The sequence below is a fragment of the Melopsittacus undulatus genome, chromosome 4 (genome assembly GCF_012275295.1).
Source record: "Melopsittacus undulatus isolate bMelUnd1 chromosome 4, bMelUnd1.mat.Z, whole genome shotgun sequence".
Lineage (NCBI taxonomy): Eukaryota > Metazoa > Chordata > Aves > Psittaciformes > Psittaculidae > Melopsittacus > Melopsittacus undulatus.
In genome coordinates, this window is record NC_047530.1 from 29,445,613 (window position 1) to 29,460,656 (window position 15,044).

The following is a 15,044-nucleotide window of genomic DNA, read 5'->3' on the forward strand; positions in this document are numbered from 1 at the left end:
CAGTGATTTCCCATCTTTGCATCCTTTTATTGATCTTTCACCTGATGATACAAAACAAGCAAAACTTCAGGAAGCAGCTGTTCCTTAGTAGTATATGTGACAGACACACTAACTAGAAAATTGGTTAGAAATTTTGTTATGTGGAAGTCACCCTTTCAGGGCCCACAGATGTGTCACATTTACATTTATCTGATCTATTTATATAACACCACATCGATGTTACACCTGGTGATGTTACTGTTCCCTAAGAGTTTGAAGATCATAACAGGGTTTGGGGAGTAAGACAGATTGTTCTTAACAGTTATAAAAGAATGAATGAGCTGTCTTAGGCTGGTAATGTTACATTTGCCCATATTTGACTTCTGTGATCATGACATTTCAGAAGAATAAATGTGCTAGATCCAGAGGGGTGCAATGCATGTAAGAGCCATGACAGCATCTGATACTTCTTAAATGTAGTCTTGGTCTCTTTGCTACATTTCTAGTGAAGATTAGGCATGGTGGCTGTTTTCTGAGGTGGATGAAAGTTTGTGGCACTAGCATGTCACATTTGATGTAGCTTTTGACAAAGACACATGGTATTTCTTGAAATCGTCACAGCTATTATTTTTATTGCACCCAACTGTTAGAAGTGTGTTTATTTTCTCAAAACATAGGACATTATTTATGTAGGGTGTGCATTTCTGGCACTGCTCTACCCTCTGCTGTTCAACTAGGGAGTAGGTGCATACCGAGCTGATGGGCCACACTGGGGGTCACCTTTCCATGGGACAAGATGGGACAGAGCGCATCAGCTACAAGAGACCGTAGAGAAAGGATGGTGTGAGGTGTGGAAACAGAGAAGACAAAAAGGAGAATGCCCTGAAAGGGATTAAAAACTGCTAGACTGAGTGTGGATGGCTGGTTTTGAGGTGAGGGAAGAGGTAACCATTAATTTACAGACAGGAACCGATGTGGTGTTACATTTTGTGGAAGTGGAAAAGTATAGCAGAGGGGGTGATGGTGAATATTCATCATTAGCCTGTGCGACAAGGAGATTGGATGAAGTTGGATGACACTGGGCAAATCACTTTAAGGAGCAGAAGCTCCTGCCCGCCTACCGGCCCTACTACCAGCGGGTACCTTCAACAACGTGGCTGCTTCCTCAGCTCCCTCCGTCTCTCCCTTCCTTCCCCTTCCCTCCCTTACCCCCACCCCACGGTATCAGGGCTGCCGCCGGACGGGAGGCGGGACCTAGGACCCTTCAACCCCGGGCCGCCGCCGGCTCCTGGCTCCGCCCCGCGCTGTTCCATCGCTGCCCGGCTCTCGAGTTCCGCCGCTCCAGCCGCGCCGCCGCCCAGGCGCCCGGTGCCGCCGCCGGCCTCTCGCCGCTCCCCACCCCCCCCCCCCCCCCCCCCCCCCCCTTCTCGCCGCCCTGACCTTTTTCCCCGCCGGGGCCCATCTGCCCGGCCATGGCCACCAAGAAGGCAGGCTCCCGGCTGGAGACGGAGATCGAGCGGTGCCGCTCGGAGTGCCAGTGGGAGCGGATCCCCGAGCTCGTCAAGCAGCTCTCGGCCAAGCTCATCGCTAACGGTGCGGCGCAGGGCGGGAAGAAGCAGGCCGCGGGTCAGGGCCCGCGGGGGGCGGCCGCTGGGACTCCCGGGCCCGGCAGGTGCAGCCGGGAGGGTTGGCGGGAGAGGCCTGAGGGCCGCCCGTGGGGCGGCGGGACGCGTGGGCCGTTGGAGGGTCGGGGAGCGGGTCGCGGAGGCGCGGCGCAGAGAGGGAGCACCTTGGAGGGCGGCGGGGAGGTGGGCGCCGCCGAGGGCCTGACCCGGAGGGCACCTCGGAAATCACACCCGGGCGGAGAGCTGGGGCGCGCAGCCCCGCTGAGCACCCCTCTGGTGCTGGGGGGGCTGCATCTCCTCGCCGGCAGCGGGGCCCTGTGTATTGACGTCCAGAGCTGCTGAGCGGTCTGAGGTGTTATCGTGAGCGTTGCAGTTTTGCAGGCACACATGCTGACAGCATGCATAATGTCCTTACGTCTTCTGTGTGCAGCCGAGGTGCCTGTACACCGTGTGTCATAGGAAGGGTTTTGCCCTTTTCCTTAAAAACATACCTCAGTAATATAGTGCAGCTTCATTTATTTCATTGTAAAAACTATGAATGGTTTGCTTGGTCTCATTTCCTGTATCACAAACTTTTACATGTTTAGCTGAAAGGGTTGAAAAGCTGTGCTTCGTTTTGAGGTATGGAAGTGCCTGATGAACAAGGAAGGTGCAGGGAAGTTCTCTTTGGTATGGGTGACTTTATTCTGTGTGTGATAAAAGACACAGGCATAACATCTATCTCTCTGGGCTCACTCATCTGCTGAGGTGGACCTGAGAAGAAGAAAGAAGTCAACTCTGCAGAGACAGAACTTGGGTTGAATTCAGAGGTGATAATACAGAGAGAGGATGAGGTATCAGGTTGGCATCACTGGGAGTGTTGTGAAGGCAGTGATAGCTTTGCACATTCAGGTATAGAAGAAAATGGCATGATTCGGCTGTATAGAAATACAGTTAAAAGAGGAAAAGCCTGAATTAAAGAGAGACAGTTTAATAATAGATGCATGGGTAGTAGATAACCTTACATGTGTTGGCCTTAAGAACAGCTGTGTGATGATCCTGAAACACACTGGTATTACACTAACTAAAAATAAATGCAAGTGAAAAAGTGGAATGTATTATGTTTAGTTTAAGGATATGCTTCTTTTGATTATCAAGTATGAGGTAGTCAGAGATGAGTTCAAGCAAAGGCAGGCTGGCTGGTTGAGAAGCATGGCCTTCATAGTTTTAAGATGTATTAAGGTATTGCAGACAGGTAGAGAGACCTAGGCAGAAGATGTTATTGGCAGTTTGACTTAGATTTCTATGACCTGGGTACTTTTTACCTAAGTGGAGCATATCAGAGAAGATTATAATAACTTTACACTTCAGTGATTTTCCTGTTATGGTGTCTTCCAGATTCTCTACCAGTCAGAATACAAATTATGGAAGCATTCCCTGACTTTAAAACATAGGCAAGTATCACTTGCAGATTTTGTCTCTTTCTGACAGTACAGGAATGATTAAATTGATGTCCGTGGCTTCCATGTTCTAGCTAACTTGAGAATGTCAACAGTCAGTAAGTTAAGTGAGCGTAAGGAATTCTTCTTTTGTAGTGGAGTAACACAGGAAGAGAGTAATTTATTTAAAGAAATACATGCCCCTGCTGTTGAAAGTGTCTCAAATATAAGTTTGTATTTTAGATCCTGGTGTACAGGTTGCAGGCCGAGGTTATCAGCTAGTGAGACTATGCAGGAGAGGCAGTGCATCTATTCTTCCTGTGAAGAGAGATAGGAACTGAAAAGTGCTCCAATGTGTATTCCTGTTGACAGTTAATCTGAAGCAATTAATGGAAGATAAAGTACTCAGAACTTTACGGCTTTCTTTTGTAGTAAAGTTCAGTTTTTATTGGTTTGTCAGTCTCTGATTCTTAAATCTGAAGCACATTAAGTGGGGATATCAATATTGCTGGGAATAGGGTTTATTGCTCTTGTAATACAGATGGGAAGTAATCCTTTGGGGAAGCCCTCTTGTAATCTCTTCAATCTTGTACTCTTTCAAATGAGAAGACTGTAGCTTTACCTGGACTTAATTACACCTCCTGTTTGGAAAGGCGTATTGGAGAATTTGACATAAATTTTGATGGGCTGGATTATTTTTTGGGCTGTCTTGCATTGAGACAGTGTTTACTATTATCAAGTTCCCATCCCTTGAACCTTACAGCCCAAATTAGATAAAGGAAGAAATAGCAATGACAGCTCCCAGGATGAAGGTCTGTGTGGATGAATAAGGCAATAATATATACTTATGGAGAAGTGCAGCACTTGAGAGGTGCAGTATTTTGAGTTGACTTAATTATTGTATTTTTTATGCTGTTTTGTTCTGCTAATGGATCCTGTCTGCACTATTATAGAATTAGGAGTGTGTATAAAACTTGACAGTGGATCTGTATAAGTAATAATAATAACAATAGAAAATATAAATGACAGCTTATGCAGGATTTTGGATGTACAAAAATTACACTAGAACCAATTTCTGTATCTGATGGATTGAATTTGAAAGGCTTTGTGAGCTTTCTGAGCTTTAAGATAAAGAGGAAAGAGAAATGTTAATGGATTGGTCACTGCCTTTGCTATTCTGTAAGTAGTAGCCACAATTTGGATCATGGAAAATATTTGCTCTGTGTCAAGACTATGGCTTGCACTGTTTTTCACAAAGGATAGATGGATGAAATCAGAGTCTTTAATCTAACTCAGAATTGTTAGGCACTTAACCCAGTTTGTATTACATTTCTTGCCTTCAGAACCAGGACTCAGCAGCAGTAGTGAGATTCATGTCGTGTAACACAAATCTCCATTTGAGCTCTTGCTTCATCAGCATTCCCATAAAAGATAGGGTCAAAACTGTTTTGCGCAGGTATGGTGGCTTAGCCTTGGCTAACAGCAAATGCCCACCCAGCTGCTCAGTCTCTTCCCTTCCTAAGTGGGGCAGGGGCAGAAAACAGGAAGACTTGTAGCTTCAGATAAAGAGAGACAGACCACTTACTAATTAGTGTTGTGGGCAAAACAGGCTTGACTTGAGGAAAATGAATTTAATTGGTTGTCAGTTAAAATAGATTCAAGTAGTAAGAAACAGGCAGACATGAAAGCAACACTTTTCCTCCCCCCTTTCCCAGGCTTAACCTCATTCTAGTGCTGCAGACTCCTGTATCCCTTCCTACATGGTGTGGGGTTGTAGTCATTGTGAGGTGGTTTCTTTCTGCTGCTCCTGCCTTTTCACTTCCCTCTGCTCTGGTGTGGGCTCCCCATTGACTGCAGTTCTTCAGGGAAAAAATCTGCTGTAGCACAGGCTGTCCATGTGCCGCGGTTCCTTCCACCTGCTTGAGCTTGAGTCATCCCCACCTGCAGCAGTGGATATCTGCACCTCCTCCCCCTCCTTCTCTGACCTTGGTGTTCCCTTTGCTGTTTCTCACTCCTTTTGTTCCCTCATCCTCTCTGTGGCATTTTCTGCCCTTCCTGAAGTAGTCTTTTCCAGAGGTGCTGAGCTTTGCTCAGGGGCTCAGCTGGGTTCTGCTGTGTCTGTTGGAGCCAGCTGGACTGGAACAGGGCAGCCCCTGCCTTCTTCCCATAGAGGCCACTCCTGCAACTGCCACTGCCAGAGGGCAGTTTGCCACTTGCAGTTTACCTCACATAGAAATCATCATGCTGCTCTGATGTTCACCAAGATGTGGTCCTTGGCTAATCTGTAGGCTGTTTGGTTGCAAGAAATGTGCCATCCTTAAGTGTTCACATCCTGAGTATCACTTCTCTAATGGAACTGAGACAAACTCCAAGTTATTAGAGATAAAATCTTAAAACACTTTTAACTATTGAAACTTCTTGAGTGTTCCCAACTAGTTTAACTAACCGCAAAAGGTTTCTTATAAGAAAATAATCTGAAGAAATATCAATTCTGTTTGTTGTATTTTGTCTAGCAGTGCAAATGAAAAGCATGGAAGTGAAGCAAAGTGAGAGCAAAAGAATTACTTGTTCACAGATTATTGGAAGAGGTTAAATAATAAATGCTGGATATCTGAAATTAATCGGAATGTATTTTAAAGTGCACCCAGAATTGGGAAACAATGGTCATAGGATTCTTTCATATTTTAAGCCAGTCTGAATGGGCTACTTTATTAAATAAAGGCCTTAATCCTTAGGTGAACCTTGTACAACTTTGTCTTGGAAAACTTGGTTTGCATCAAAAACACAGTTGTGTGAATGAAATGCAATATGCTGTAAGAGAGTTTTTTTTCTCTTAAGTTCACAGTTTAGTGTAGCAGTCCCCAGAATAACTAGTGATGACCTCAGTGCTTTGGTGTTGATGTTCACATATATTTGAAATCCCCCCCCCCCTTTTTTTTTAATTAAAGGCTTTTATTTTAAATATAAGTGATCTGTAAAGTTCCTTTTCTGGAATATTGAAAAATAAGTCCTATGAAGTACCAGTGATGATTCTTTTTCAGTAATTTTTTCATAGCACATTGGTCTTACAGATAACTCATGTATTTTTTTCAGGTATCCAGGTTTGTGAGGATTGTGTTTTGAAACTTCTGCGACAGTTTTACTCAGAGCTTTGCAAATTCTCATTGCAAATTCTCATTGCTTGAATGATAATTTTGGAAGCTAGCAGTCACATTTCAAAGCTGATTGCGTGTTTAATGAATTTTTGATGAAACAGTAGCATCTCGAAGGAAGTGGCTACAGTGGACTTTAGATGAAGGTTGTGTCTGCTCAGAACATTCTCAGGACGTCAGTACTCTGTTTTCTTTCCTTCCTTTGGAAACACTGTGAGGAAACCTTAGGTCAGTTCAGTGGAAGGCTGAATGAATGAAATAAAGGATCCATGGATTTCCACAGGTATTTCTGGCTATTTACTGTTGCTTCAATTTTAACATGGCCTTGCTCAAATTCAGTGAGATGTATGACTCTGTCTGGAAAACCACTGAGGAGATGAATTTTTATAGTTCAAGTGAGTTAGAATGTTGTAGTTCTGTAGAAACCTTAGCCAGTGTGAAATACTGCATTGCTTGAAAAGCAAAGGAGAATGAACTCCCTGGAAGTTGGTGGATCTATATGTTACCAAGAGCATTGTGACATTGCCATGAAAATAGAACATTACCTATAGGTATCAAGTTTGCTAATGGACATACACCAGCCTTTTAACACACTGCTTTCTTAGCAATTGAATTTTGTGCTACCCTTGCTATACCATTTCTGTTGTTGTTTTGTGTGTGATGTTTTCTCTGACTGCCTTTTCTCTCAGCACCTTGTTTCTATAATTTCCTATTATACCTTTCCTCACATTTAGCCTTACAGAATAAGGGAGCAGAGAGGAGTTGGGAGCAGAGTAGGAAAACTAAAGGATCAGAAAGTATTTTACATATCTGTTTCCTATTTGTCACTTTCTATGCTGCTTCTGTATCTGGATATAAGTAGGACATAAAAATAGAAACATCTTACCAGTTTTTGTTTGGTTTGTTTCCTTGTGAAATACAAGGCCTCAGATGTATGTATTAAGCTTATCCTTTAGTAAACCAGGGATTTCTGAACCTCTTGGGACTCATACCCTACTTAGAAGGTGTTTATAAAATTTGTTTGTTTTTTATATATGTCTTGCAACTTATGTATGCAAAGCTTTCTCAAGAGATCTACATCTCTACCAGAAAAGTTTGCAGACCATGATGTGACATGCCATTTGCATTTCCACTTTTGTGGAAATTAAGCTCTCTTCCTTTGTTAGCTTTTTGGTTATTCTTCTGCTGTGTTCACTATCATATTTACAGAACAAGCTACTGAGGACACACATTTTTCTGAATGAAGACCAAAGGTTGTGGCAATACTAAGATGTGTTGTCTTATTTTTGACTGAGAGCTTTTTTTCTTCAGATAGCCAGGGGTGTTACAACAGTGTAAGTGATGATATAGATCTGTTGTTTGTATTCCAACTGACTTGTCATCTGGAAGAGAAAATGCTAGTATAGTCAGTATGATTTCAGAAGTAATCAGGCTGGTCTAACACCTTGCTGCTATGGTGTGGAGGAGCTGTTTCTTCCTATCTTTAATTAAGCTGCTCCTTCTCTGTGCAGTTCCTCCTGGTTTTGTGTTCTCGTCTCTTGTGTTGACAAGCACCAGAGGTGGAATTTACTTTGCTGGGCCAGCAGAAAACCCTGTTTACTGGGGTTAGTTTCTGCAGGCTTACTGAGCTGGTCTGCCTCTCACAGGTGTCTTAATAGTGTGACAGTGGAATATGAACAGTGGCTGCTGTTGAAAAGTGAAGTGAAAAGCAAAGACGAGATGAACTTTCTTCTCCCACTGTGAGAAAAGCATGTAATTGGTCTGAGTGGAATAAACTAAGTATTTCTGGGAATTTGAAGCTTATAGCTGCTTACATTTATAAGGATACTTATGTAATTATATTAGAAATTAGATACCTCATATGTTGGGTGGGCTGCACTCTGTTGCTTTGTTTTAAAATTATAAGAAGAAATGATAGTCTGACTTACAGTGTATAAGTACTGGTATTGTAGTCTGTGTTGCAGCTGCTCTAGGCTCCTTTAACGTCACTTCAAGGGTTAAAGATTAGTATTAACTTTGCTATAGGAAAACAAGTTCATTAGCATAAACTCAGGATCATTGATACCACTTTTTTGAATTTGATTCGCATGATAGTAAAGAAGGGGGCAGAAGGTCCTTAACCATGCCAAATCTGGGCTGTTCCCCCTCCTCTCAGATCTGCCTTCTAAATAATCAGATTTTAGAATTTTATGGTTTAATTCGCTGCATTTTTATTCTGCACTGAACACGATTTAATTGTTGATTTGATAAAGAGTGACTGAAGACAGTAACTTGTAAAAAGCAAGTTGGCAGCATGTTAAGTTGGAGGGGGTGAGGATGTCTGGTGAGGATGTTCTGCATTTGTTGGTGGCAAGTCCTTTAATCATTGGAGAGTGATCTCTGCTCCAGGCTCTGGAGGAGTGCTGAATCTGGACATTTCTATGGTGTCAGCAAAAGTTTGGTAGGTGCATAATGGTAGTTATTAGTGAACTCCTCTGATCAGAGATATTATCAGTTGCTCTGTTGCTTCAAGAGATGTTGGATAAGTTCCTGCAAGTTCCCACCTCACTTATTATTTCTCTATGAGAGGTATGGTTCCACTCTGAACATGGATGTATAGGCAGTAATCCTTTACTATAATCTCATTTTATCTTAAAGAGAAGGAATGCATCTGTCAGATTTATTCTGTACTGCAGTGCAGCTGTTTGGTAGAACATGAAGAAGAGCTTCTGTCCCCATGACATGGTTTGGTTTTGCCTTCTCTAGCTGGGTTTTTTTTTTTAATTGTTAGTAGCGACAGGAAAACTGGTTTGTCCTTTGAGAAACAAATCATGTCAACAAGCAAGACTGAAAAGAATTCCTCACTACCACAGCATGTGCTTTTCCTGTTTTCCAAGTCACTCATTGATCTTTGTAACCTAAACAAAGCATAAATGGAAAGAAGCTAAATTTTGATCATTTTCCTTCAGTGTGATTACTAGAACTATTCCCAGTTAGATACCCAAAGATGATGGCGATCCTGCTTCCCACACTTCATGCTTACCAGTCTTAGATATGACCCACATTCTTTCTTGGTTTTGCATTGCATTTGACTGAATGGGCTGTGTTTAATTCAAACAAAAAATTATCAATAATCTAGACAATACATTGCGGTTGTCCTGGTTTTCCTGGCTTGAATATTTACTGTTCTGATGGTCTTAGCACTTCACAAAATTTGAGTGCTTGAATATTAAAAAACCCAACAAAACTCATAAAAATAATACAGTTTGAAGTAATTGCTGCAGTTTTCTGTTCTTAATACAAGAATTAAATAAATTTCTGTAGTAATGGTACTTTGGAAGTAAGTTTATATATATGCAGAAATAGTTTGGGAAGCCTATAATGTTTTTCTTCAAAGCAAATTTTGTAAAGTAGGAAAATTACCTAGATACTGCACAGCTGTACAGTAAAAGGATGCCATGCTCCCTGTGTACTTAAGAGGCAGAGGAATGAATGAATGACCATGTATAATTAAAGGCATTAATAAATAGAAGTTTCTCTGAACAGCTGACTTCTGATGTTAGGTGCCTATTGTCTGCATTAGTCTGCAGCCTTTCTGCTAGTAGTGCCTGTTGGTTTGCGCGTGTTCTCTAGCTGCTCTTCTACCTTTCCCAGAGACCTGACTGACAAGATCATGGCTGCTCTAATCTTGCTTAGAGCAAGGGTGCTGGACGAAGCAATCTCCAGAGCTCTCTTCCAACCTCAGTCATCCTAAGATGCTGTGAATTCTTGCTACTTAGTGGCCAGTAATGAAATCATAAGTGATGTCTGTGTATCCATGTACTGTTTCTCTTTTCTTTAATGTAAACCTTGTATAAATGTAAAAATTTTAACATTTAAGTAACTTCTGGTCAGAGCTACTTGAATGAGTACTTCAAGACTTCTACTAACAGGTACAGCCAATGCTCGTAATGACTGCTACATGCATTATGAACAAAGCAGATGTTTTTTGTTTTAAGTGTATGGTCAACTTGTTCCCTGTTAGAAAACACGTGTTTCATGCTGTTTCTGCCATATGAATATGAAATCAGTTCTGGATCCAGGTTTTCCAGATCCTCCTCTGGAAGAAAACACTATTTCGAAATGGCCTTCTCTGATAAATGTTCTGTGGGATGCTGTAAAATTTTTCTCTTTCAGCTTTTTTTAGAGAGACAAGTCTTATAAGGAGCAGCTGAGGGAACTGGGGTTGTTTAGTCTGGAGAAAAGGAGGCTTATTGCTCTCTACACCTACCTGAAAGGAGGTTGTAGCGAGGTGGCTTTTGGTATATTCTCCCAAGTAACACACAATAGGACAGGAGGAAATGGCCTCAATTTGCACCAGGGGAGGTTTATATCGGGTATTAGGAGAAATTTATTCAGCAAAAGGGTAGTCAAGCATTGGAACAGGCTGCCCAGGAAAGTGGTGGAGTCACCATCCCTGGAGTTAAAGAGGTCTAGATGTGGTCCTGAGGGACACAGTTTAGTGGTGGACTTGGCAGTGCTAGGTTAGTGGTTGGACTTGATGTTCTTAAAGGTCTTTTTCAACCTAAACAGGTCTCTGATTCTATGATTTACTCTGATATTTTTGTCTGGGTACCGTGTGAAGCAATTGACCTCTTTGGGATCAAAAAACATCAAACTCCTGGATAGAAATTCCTTAGTTTGTTTTTTAGGTTTAGGCATAACAATAGTCCAAACTGCTTTAGGAAGTCTGAGGAAAAATCCTCTCAAAATGATGCAACATGCTGCACTTCAGGTACTCTGAACTTTCAGTTTTACCTTTAGAGAGAATAAGAGTTTTAGGGTTTGAGTAGGAGGAGTTTCCTTTCTCACTCCCAAACTAATTTCTCTCTGGGAAGATTTGAAGCACCAGAACAGAGATTAAAAGGCAATCAGCTTGCTGGAATTCTGCACACCAACTTATGGTCCAGTTGGTATACTGGAAATCTCATAATTGTCCTCTTTACCCCTTGACCCTTTCCTCCCTTATTATTTTTTCAATTATTATTTTTAGTCCTGACTGGAGTTTTCTGTATCTTTCTCTCTCTGGAATCCAGTACAGGACAGGTGAAACAGCAGCATCTTCTGTGCTAGCAACTTCATCTACTTGATGTCACCTCATATGAGATCAATCTGTATTTGGAACTAATGATAACTGTGATCTTTTGACTTCAGTGCATTTGGATAATTATGCTTTTTAAGAGTCAGAAATATATTACCTGAAATACTGAAGATTTTGGTAGAGAGTGCGTGAAGTGATACAGTATTCTAGATTTTTATCTGTTTGCTTGAAGGAAAGATTAAAGTTTGTTTGGCCAGTCACCTCTGATTCTGTAGCTGGTTTGCTCTGTATTTCATATTTCTAAATACTTCCTCTTAAAATTAACATCCTCCGGGATTGAGTCTGAGGTTGAGCCTCTTTGCTTAAGTCTTTGTGGTAGGAGATTCTATCCTAGTTCTGCACATTTTTCTTGCAGCTATGTTGTTCAGAAGACAGTGAAATGAAATACTAAAAGTAATTATTTTAATCTATGCCATTTGGCATATAATGAAGAAAGCACCAATTTTCCCCACACTTTTTTACACTTCAGATGTTGAGCTGTCAAGGGTACGTGTTTTGTAACCACCGTTGTTAGCAGAGGATCATGTGTATTCTTGCCAGTGTGGCAAGACACCTCTTGGAGAGGGATTCTGCAGGCTAGAGAATTGCTCCTAACCTGCGTTCAGGTAGGGCTTTTATTTTTATTAATTTTTTTCTTTTTGAACTGTGTGCAGTGTTGCCATTCTTTCCTTTTAATCCCCATCTCTCTGAAGTTACTTTTAGAAATGAATTTAGAACTACATATTCCTCTCACCTAGCCTGCTGATGACACCTGGGTTCTTCAACAAATGCTTGGAGGTTGTAGTATCATTTATCAGAAAAGTGATTATTTTTTTAGTTTTGCCTGTAATTCAGAGGATGATTCAAGATGGACCATGGTTTTAAACTAACAGAAATAAGTATGCTTCATAATTTTTGACCCAGGATAAATGAAGACTAATCCTCAGTTTTAATTCTCTGTTTTCCTGCAAGTAACTGCTTTGGATCTCTGTAGTGTGGTAACAATTTTGCTTCAAAAGCAGATGTTAAAAATTGAGTAGCAAGGCAGCTGTCATGATATTTTTAGACACTGTTTTACAGAGATACGCCATCATGTGTATTTTTCCCCCACCCCGTATTTCTGCCAGCCATTATTCTTATTTTGAAGATGGTTAGGTTTGATCCATATTGCAGCAAGGGATATCCATGAACCACAAGGTTCTTCTCAAAGCATTCAGTGTGAATGTGTCTAAACTTCCTCTAAGCTGAAAGAAAACAACTTGCCTATGTAGAAGTGTTCAGGATGTCTTAAGGGATAGCTAAATGTGATGAACAACTCCACTAGAGCTATTATTTTTTAAGTAGCTTCTTCAGAAATGTCCATGTTATTGGAATGTTGTTACAAGGACCACTGGGCTTGATCTCACTGGCACAGAGTGGTTGACATGCCTCAAGCCACTGCTTTGTCAATAAAGCACTCTCACAGTCGTAATTTGATTTAAATTATTTTTTTGCCAGTGTTGCCAATTTGTTGCTCCAGCCAACTTCCTTAGCAGATGAGTGACTCAGTAAATAACAAAATTTTGCTTTAGCAACTTTTATCTTTTGCATTCTGTGATTTGTTGCCTTCCAGTGTTAGTCACCAGCAGCTGAGTGAGTGCAGCATTTCTGTGATGAAAGTCAGTCTGACAGTAGCTCTTCCTCTTATTTCGCTGTCTCATGATATATAGCAATGGTACAGGGAAAGGGTGACTTGTGTTGTATGGATCACTTGGAACAGCTTTTGTTTTGATGCTTAGTTGGATCTGTAAGTCACGGCTGTTGTTTTCTCCCACCATTTCTCTGATGAAAAGTATGTGTAATACACGCTGCTGCACTGTGGCTGTCCCTAGCTAGTGTATATATAGATCATTAGCTTTTCTAACTTGTATCAATGGTGGGAAGAAAACATCTGGATGCTATAGACTACTTTTATTCTCAACTCAGGATATCTGGATAATTTCTGATTCTGTGCCAAAATGAACTTAAAGCTTTGGTCTTGCTTGAGTCCTGTCTTTAAAGTCAATATCCTGTTTTTTGAAGTCATTATCAGAGATCTTAGGATGGAATGAGAAAGATGAGAGAGGGAAGAGAGAAAGATGAGAGCGGCTAAATTATGTTTTCCAAAGGAAGCAGCTCGTTTTTCTTTCAGTTTTCCCAGTGCTGTGTCCAAGAGGAATAATCTTACCTTCTGCAGAGTGCTGTAGATCTGTGTCTGTGCCTGTCTTGTTCTTCTGTGGCTACACCCAAATGGGTGAGAATTGGAACTTCTAGAGCTGGTCTTCTTCATTCTGTGATGCAAAATGTCTCATAGAAGGATATAATCTAGATTACTCATACTGTGCTGTAAGAAAGAGATAAGCAATTTCTTCGCAAACATTACTTACTTCAGGATGTCTTAAGGGATAGCTATTACCCTTTAGTAATAGGAATGGTTTCAGCACTTTGTCTTAAGAATCCTCATTTTACAGAAAATGCATTTTCACACCTAACAGTGCAAGGGTTTATTTCCTTTTTCCTTAGTGTCTAACCTGTTCTTCAAGATATCCCCCAATCTGTTGTAACCATCCAAACTTGTTGTTTCATGACAATTTTGCAGTTTATATAATAAATAAAACATCTCTGGTAGCTCATGTGCAGTTTAGCAGTGTTTTTTACCTGTTTCTTCATCTACTGTATTTAACTAAAGAAATACTTGCTGCAGGGATGTGGGCCAGAAGAATTTCTGGGACCTGCTTAAGGAAATGCATATGAGAGGGAAGGCATTTGTGATATATTTTTCTTTGGAATGTTTGAAGTTCTGCTACTTGAAGTGTTGAAGAATGTCGGTGCTAGACTTCACTGTTCTCATTGCAAGCAGCCTTGATGATATTTGAGCTCCTTAACCAAAGCACTGGTTTTAGAGTGTCATTTAGATTCCTTGCTATGTTTGGTGTTTGTATTTACTCAGCCTTCTTTGGAAATGAAGTTTGCTCAGTGAAGTGCTAAACTGAATAAAAGCAAAGAGGAATGTTGCTTGTTGAATGAAATACTTTGGTTTTGATGAGTATCAAGTTGCACATCTTTTAAAACTTAAGCAGTTTGACATATTTAAAACTGTTTCTAAGTTACCACTTAGCTTAAAAACTACAATTAGAAAAATGAATCTTCTTTGTTATTCTCCAAAGTAGGACATTACTGTGCTGACCTCAAGAATTATTTTCAAGGTCTACTCTTTCTATTAGTCATATTTTTAAAGAGTCTCATAAACAAAAATTGTGTACTTGGAACACTATCTGGAGTCTTCTGAGTATTGTTAATAAAACGCCTGTGCTGAAGGTCACCCTTCAGTGGCCTATGCTTTGTAAGGCAAATAATAGCATCCTGTGAACATGTTCTGAAGCAGTTTTGTGAGTTTGGAGCAGGCCTCTGATCTCTGAGACCCTTTCACTCAACACATGTTAAATTCCTTACACCAAAAACTAACCTGCCTTGTGTTGGTGTACAAAACCATCTGTCTTTTCTGTGCATGCAGTTTATCCTCTGATTTTTAGAGAGATGGAACAGCTGCAGAAAGAGCAGGCCTAGAAAGTGTTGTGCTAAAGCTATCATTGAGCAGGGTAATGTTGGTTATAGTATCTGACTTTACTTGTTGTTTATAATAATACTGTGGCTATGCTAAGGAAATGTTGAATTTGGAATAAGGCTGAAAGGAAAGAGATCTGGCCAGTTTAATCTCTTGTTTAGTTTGCAACTTGAAACTGAAGCTGTGTAA

The 15,044-nt window shown here is 40.9% G+C and overlaps 1 protein-coding gene across 2 annotated transcripts in view; it reads left to right on the plus strand.

Moving 5' to 3' along the window:
* The first annotated feature begins 1,304 nt into the window (after window positions 1–1,304).
* Window positions 1,305–15,044, plus strand: part of TTC7B (tetratricopeptide repeat domain 7B) — a 139,073-nt gene continuing 125,333 nt past the window's right edge. The window contains exon 1 of one of the 2 annotated variants that reach the window (XM_034062043.1): window positions 1,305–1,572. In XM_034062043.1, coding sequence (XP_033917934.1) covers window positions 1,452–1,572 — 121 coding nt within the window. In that variant the 5' untranslated portion in view covers window positions 1,305–1,451. Of the gene's footprint in view, window positions 1,573–10,066; window positions 10,086–15,044 lie in introns of those variants that run through there. The other variant, XM_031049398.1, reaches the window with a different exon arrangement.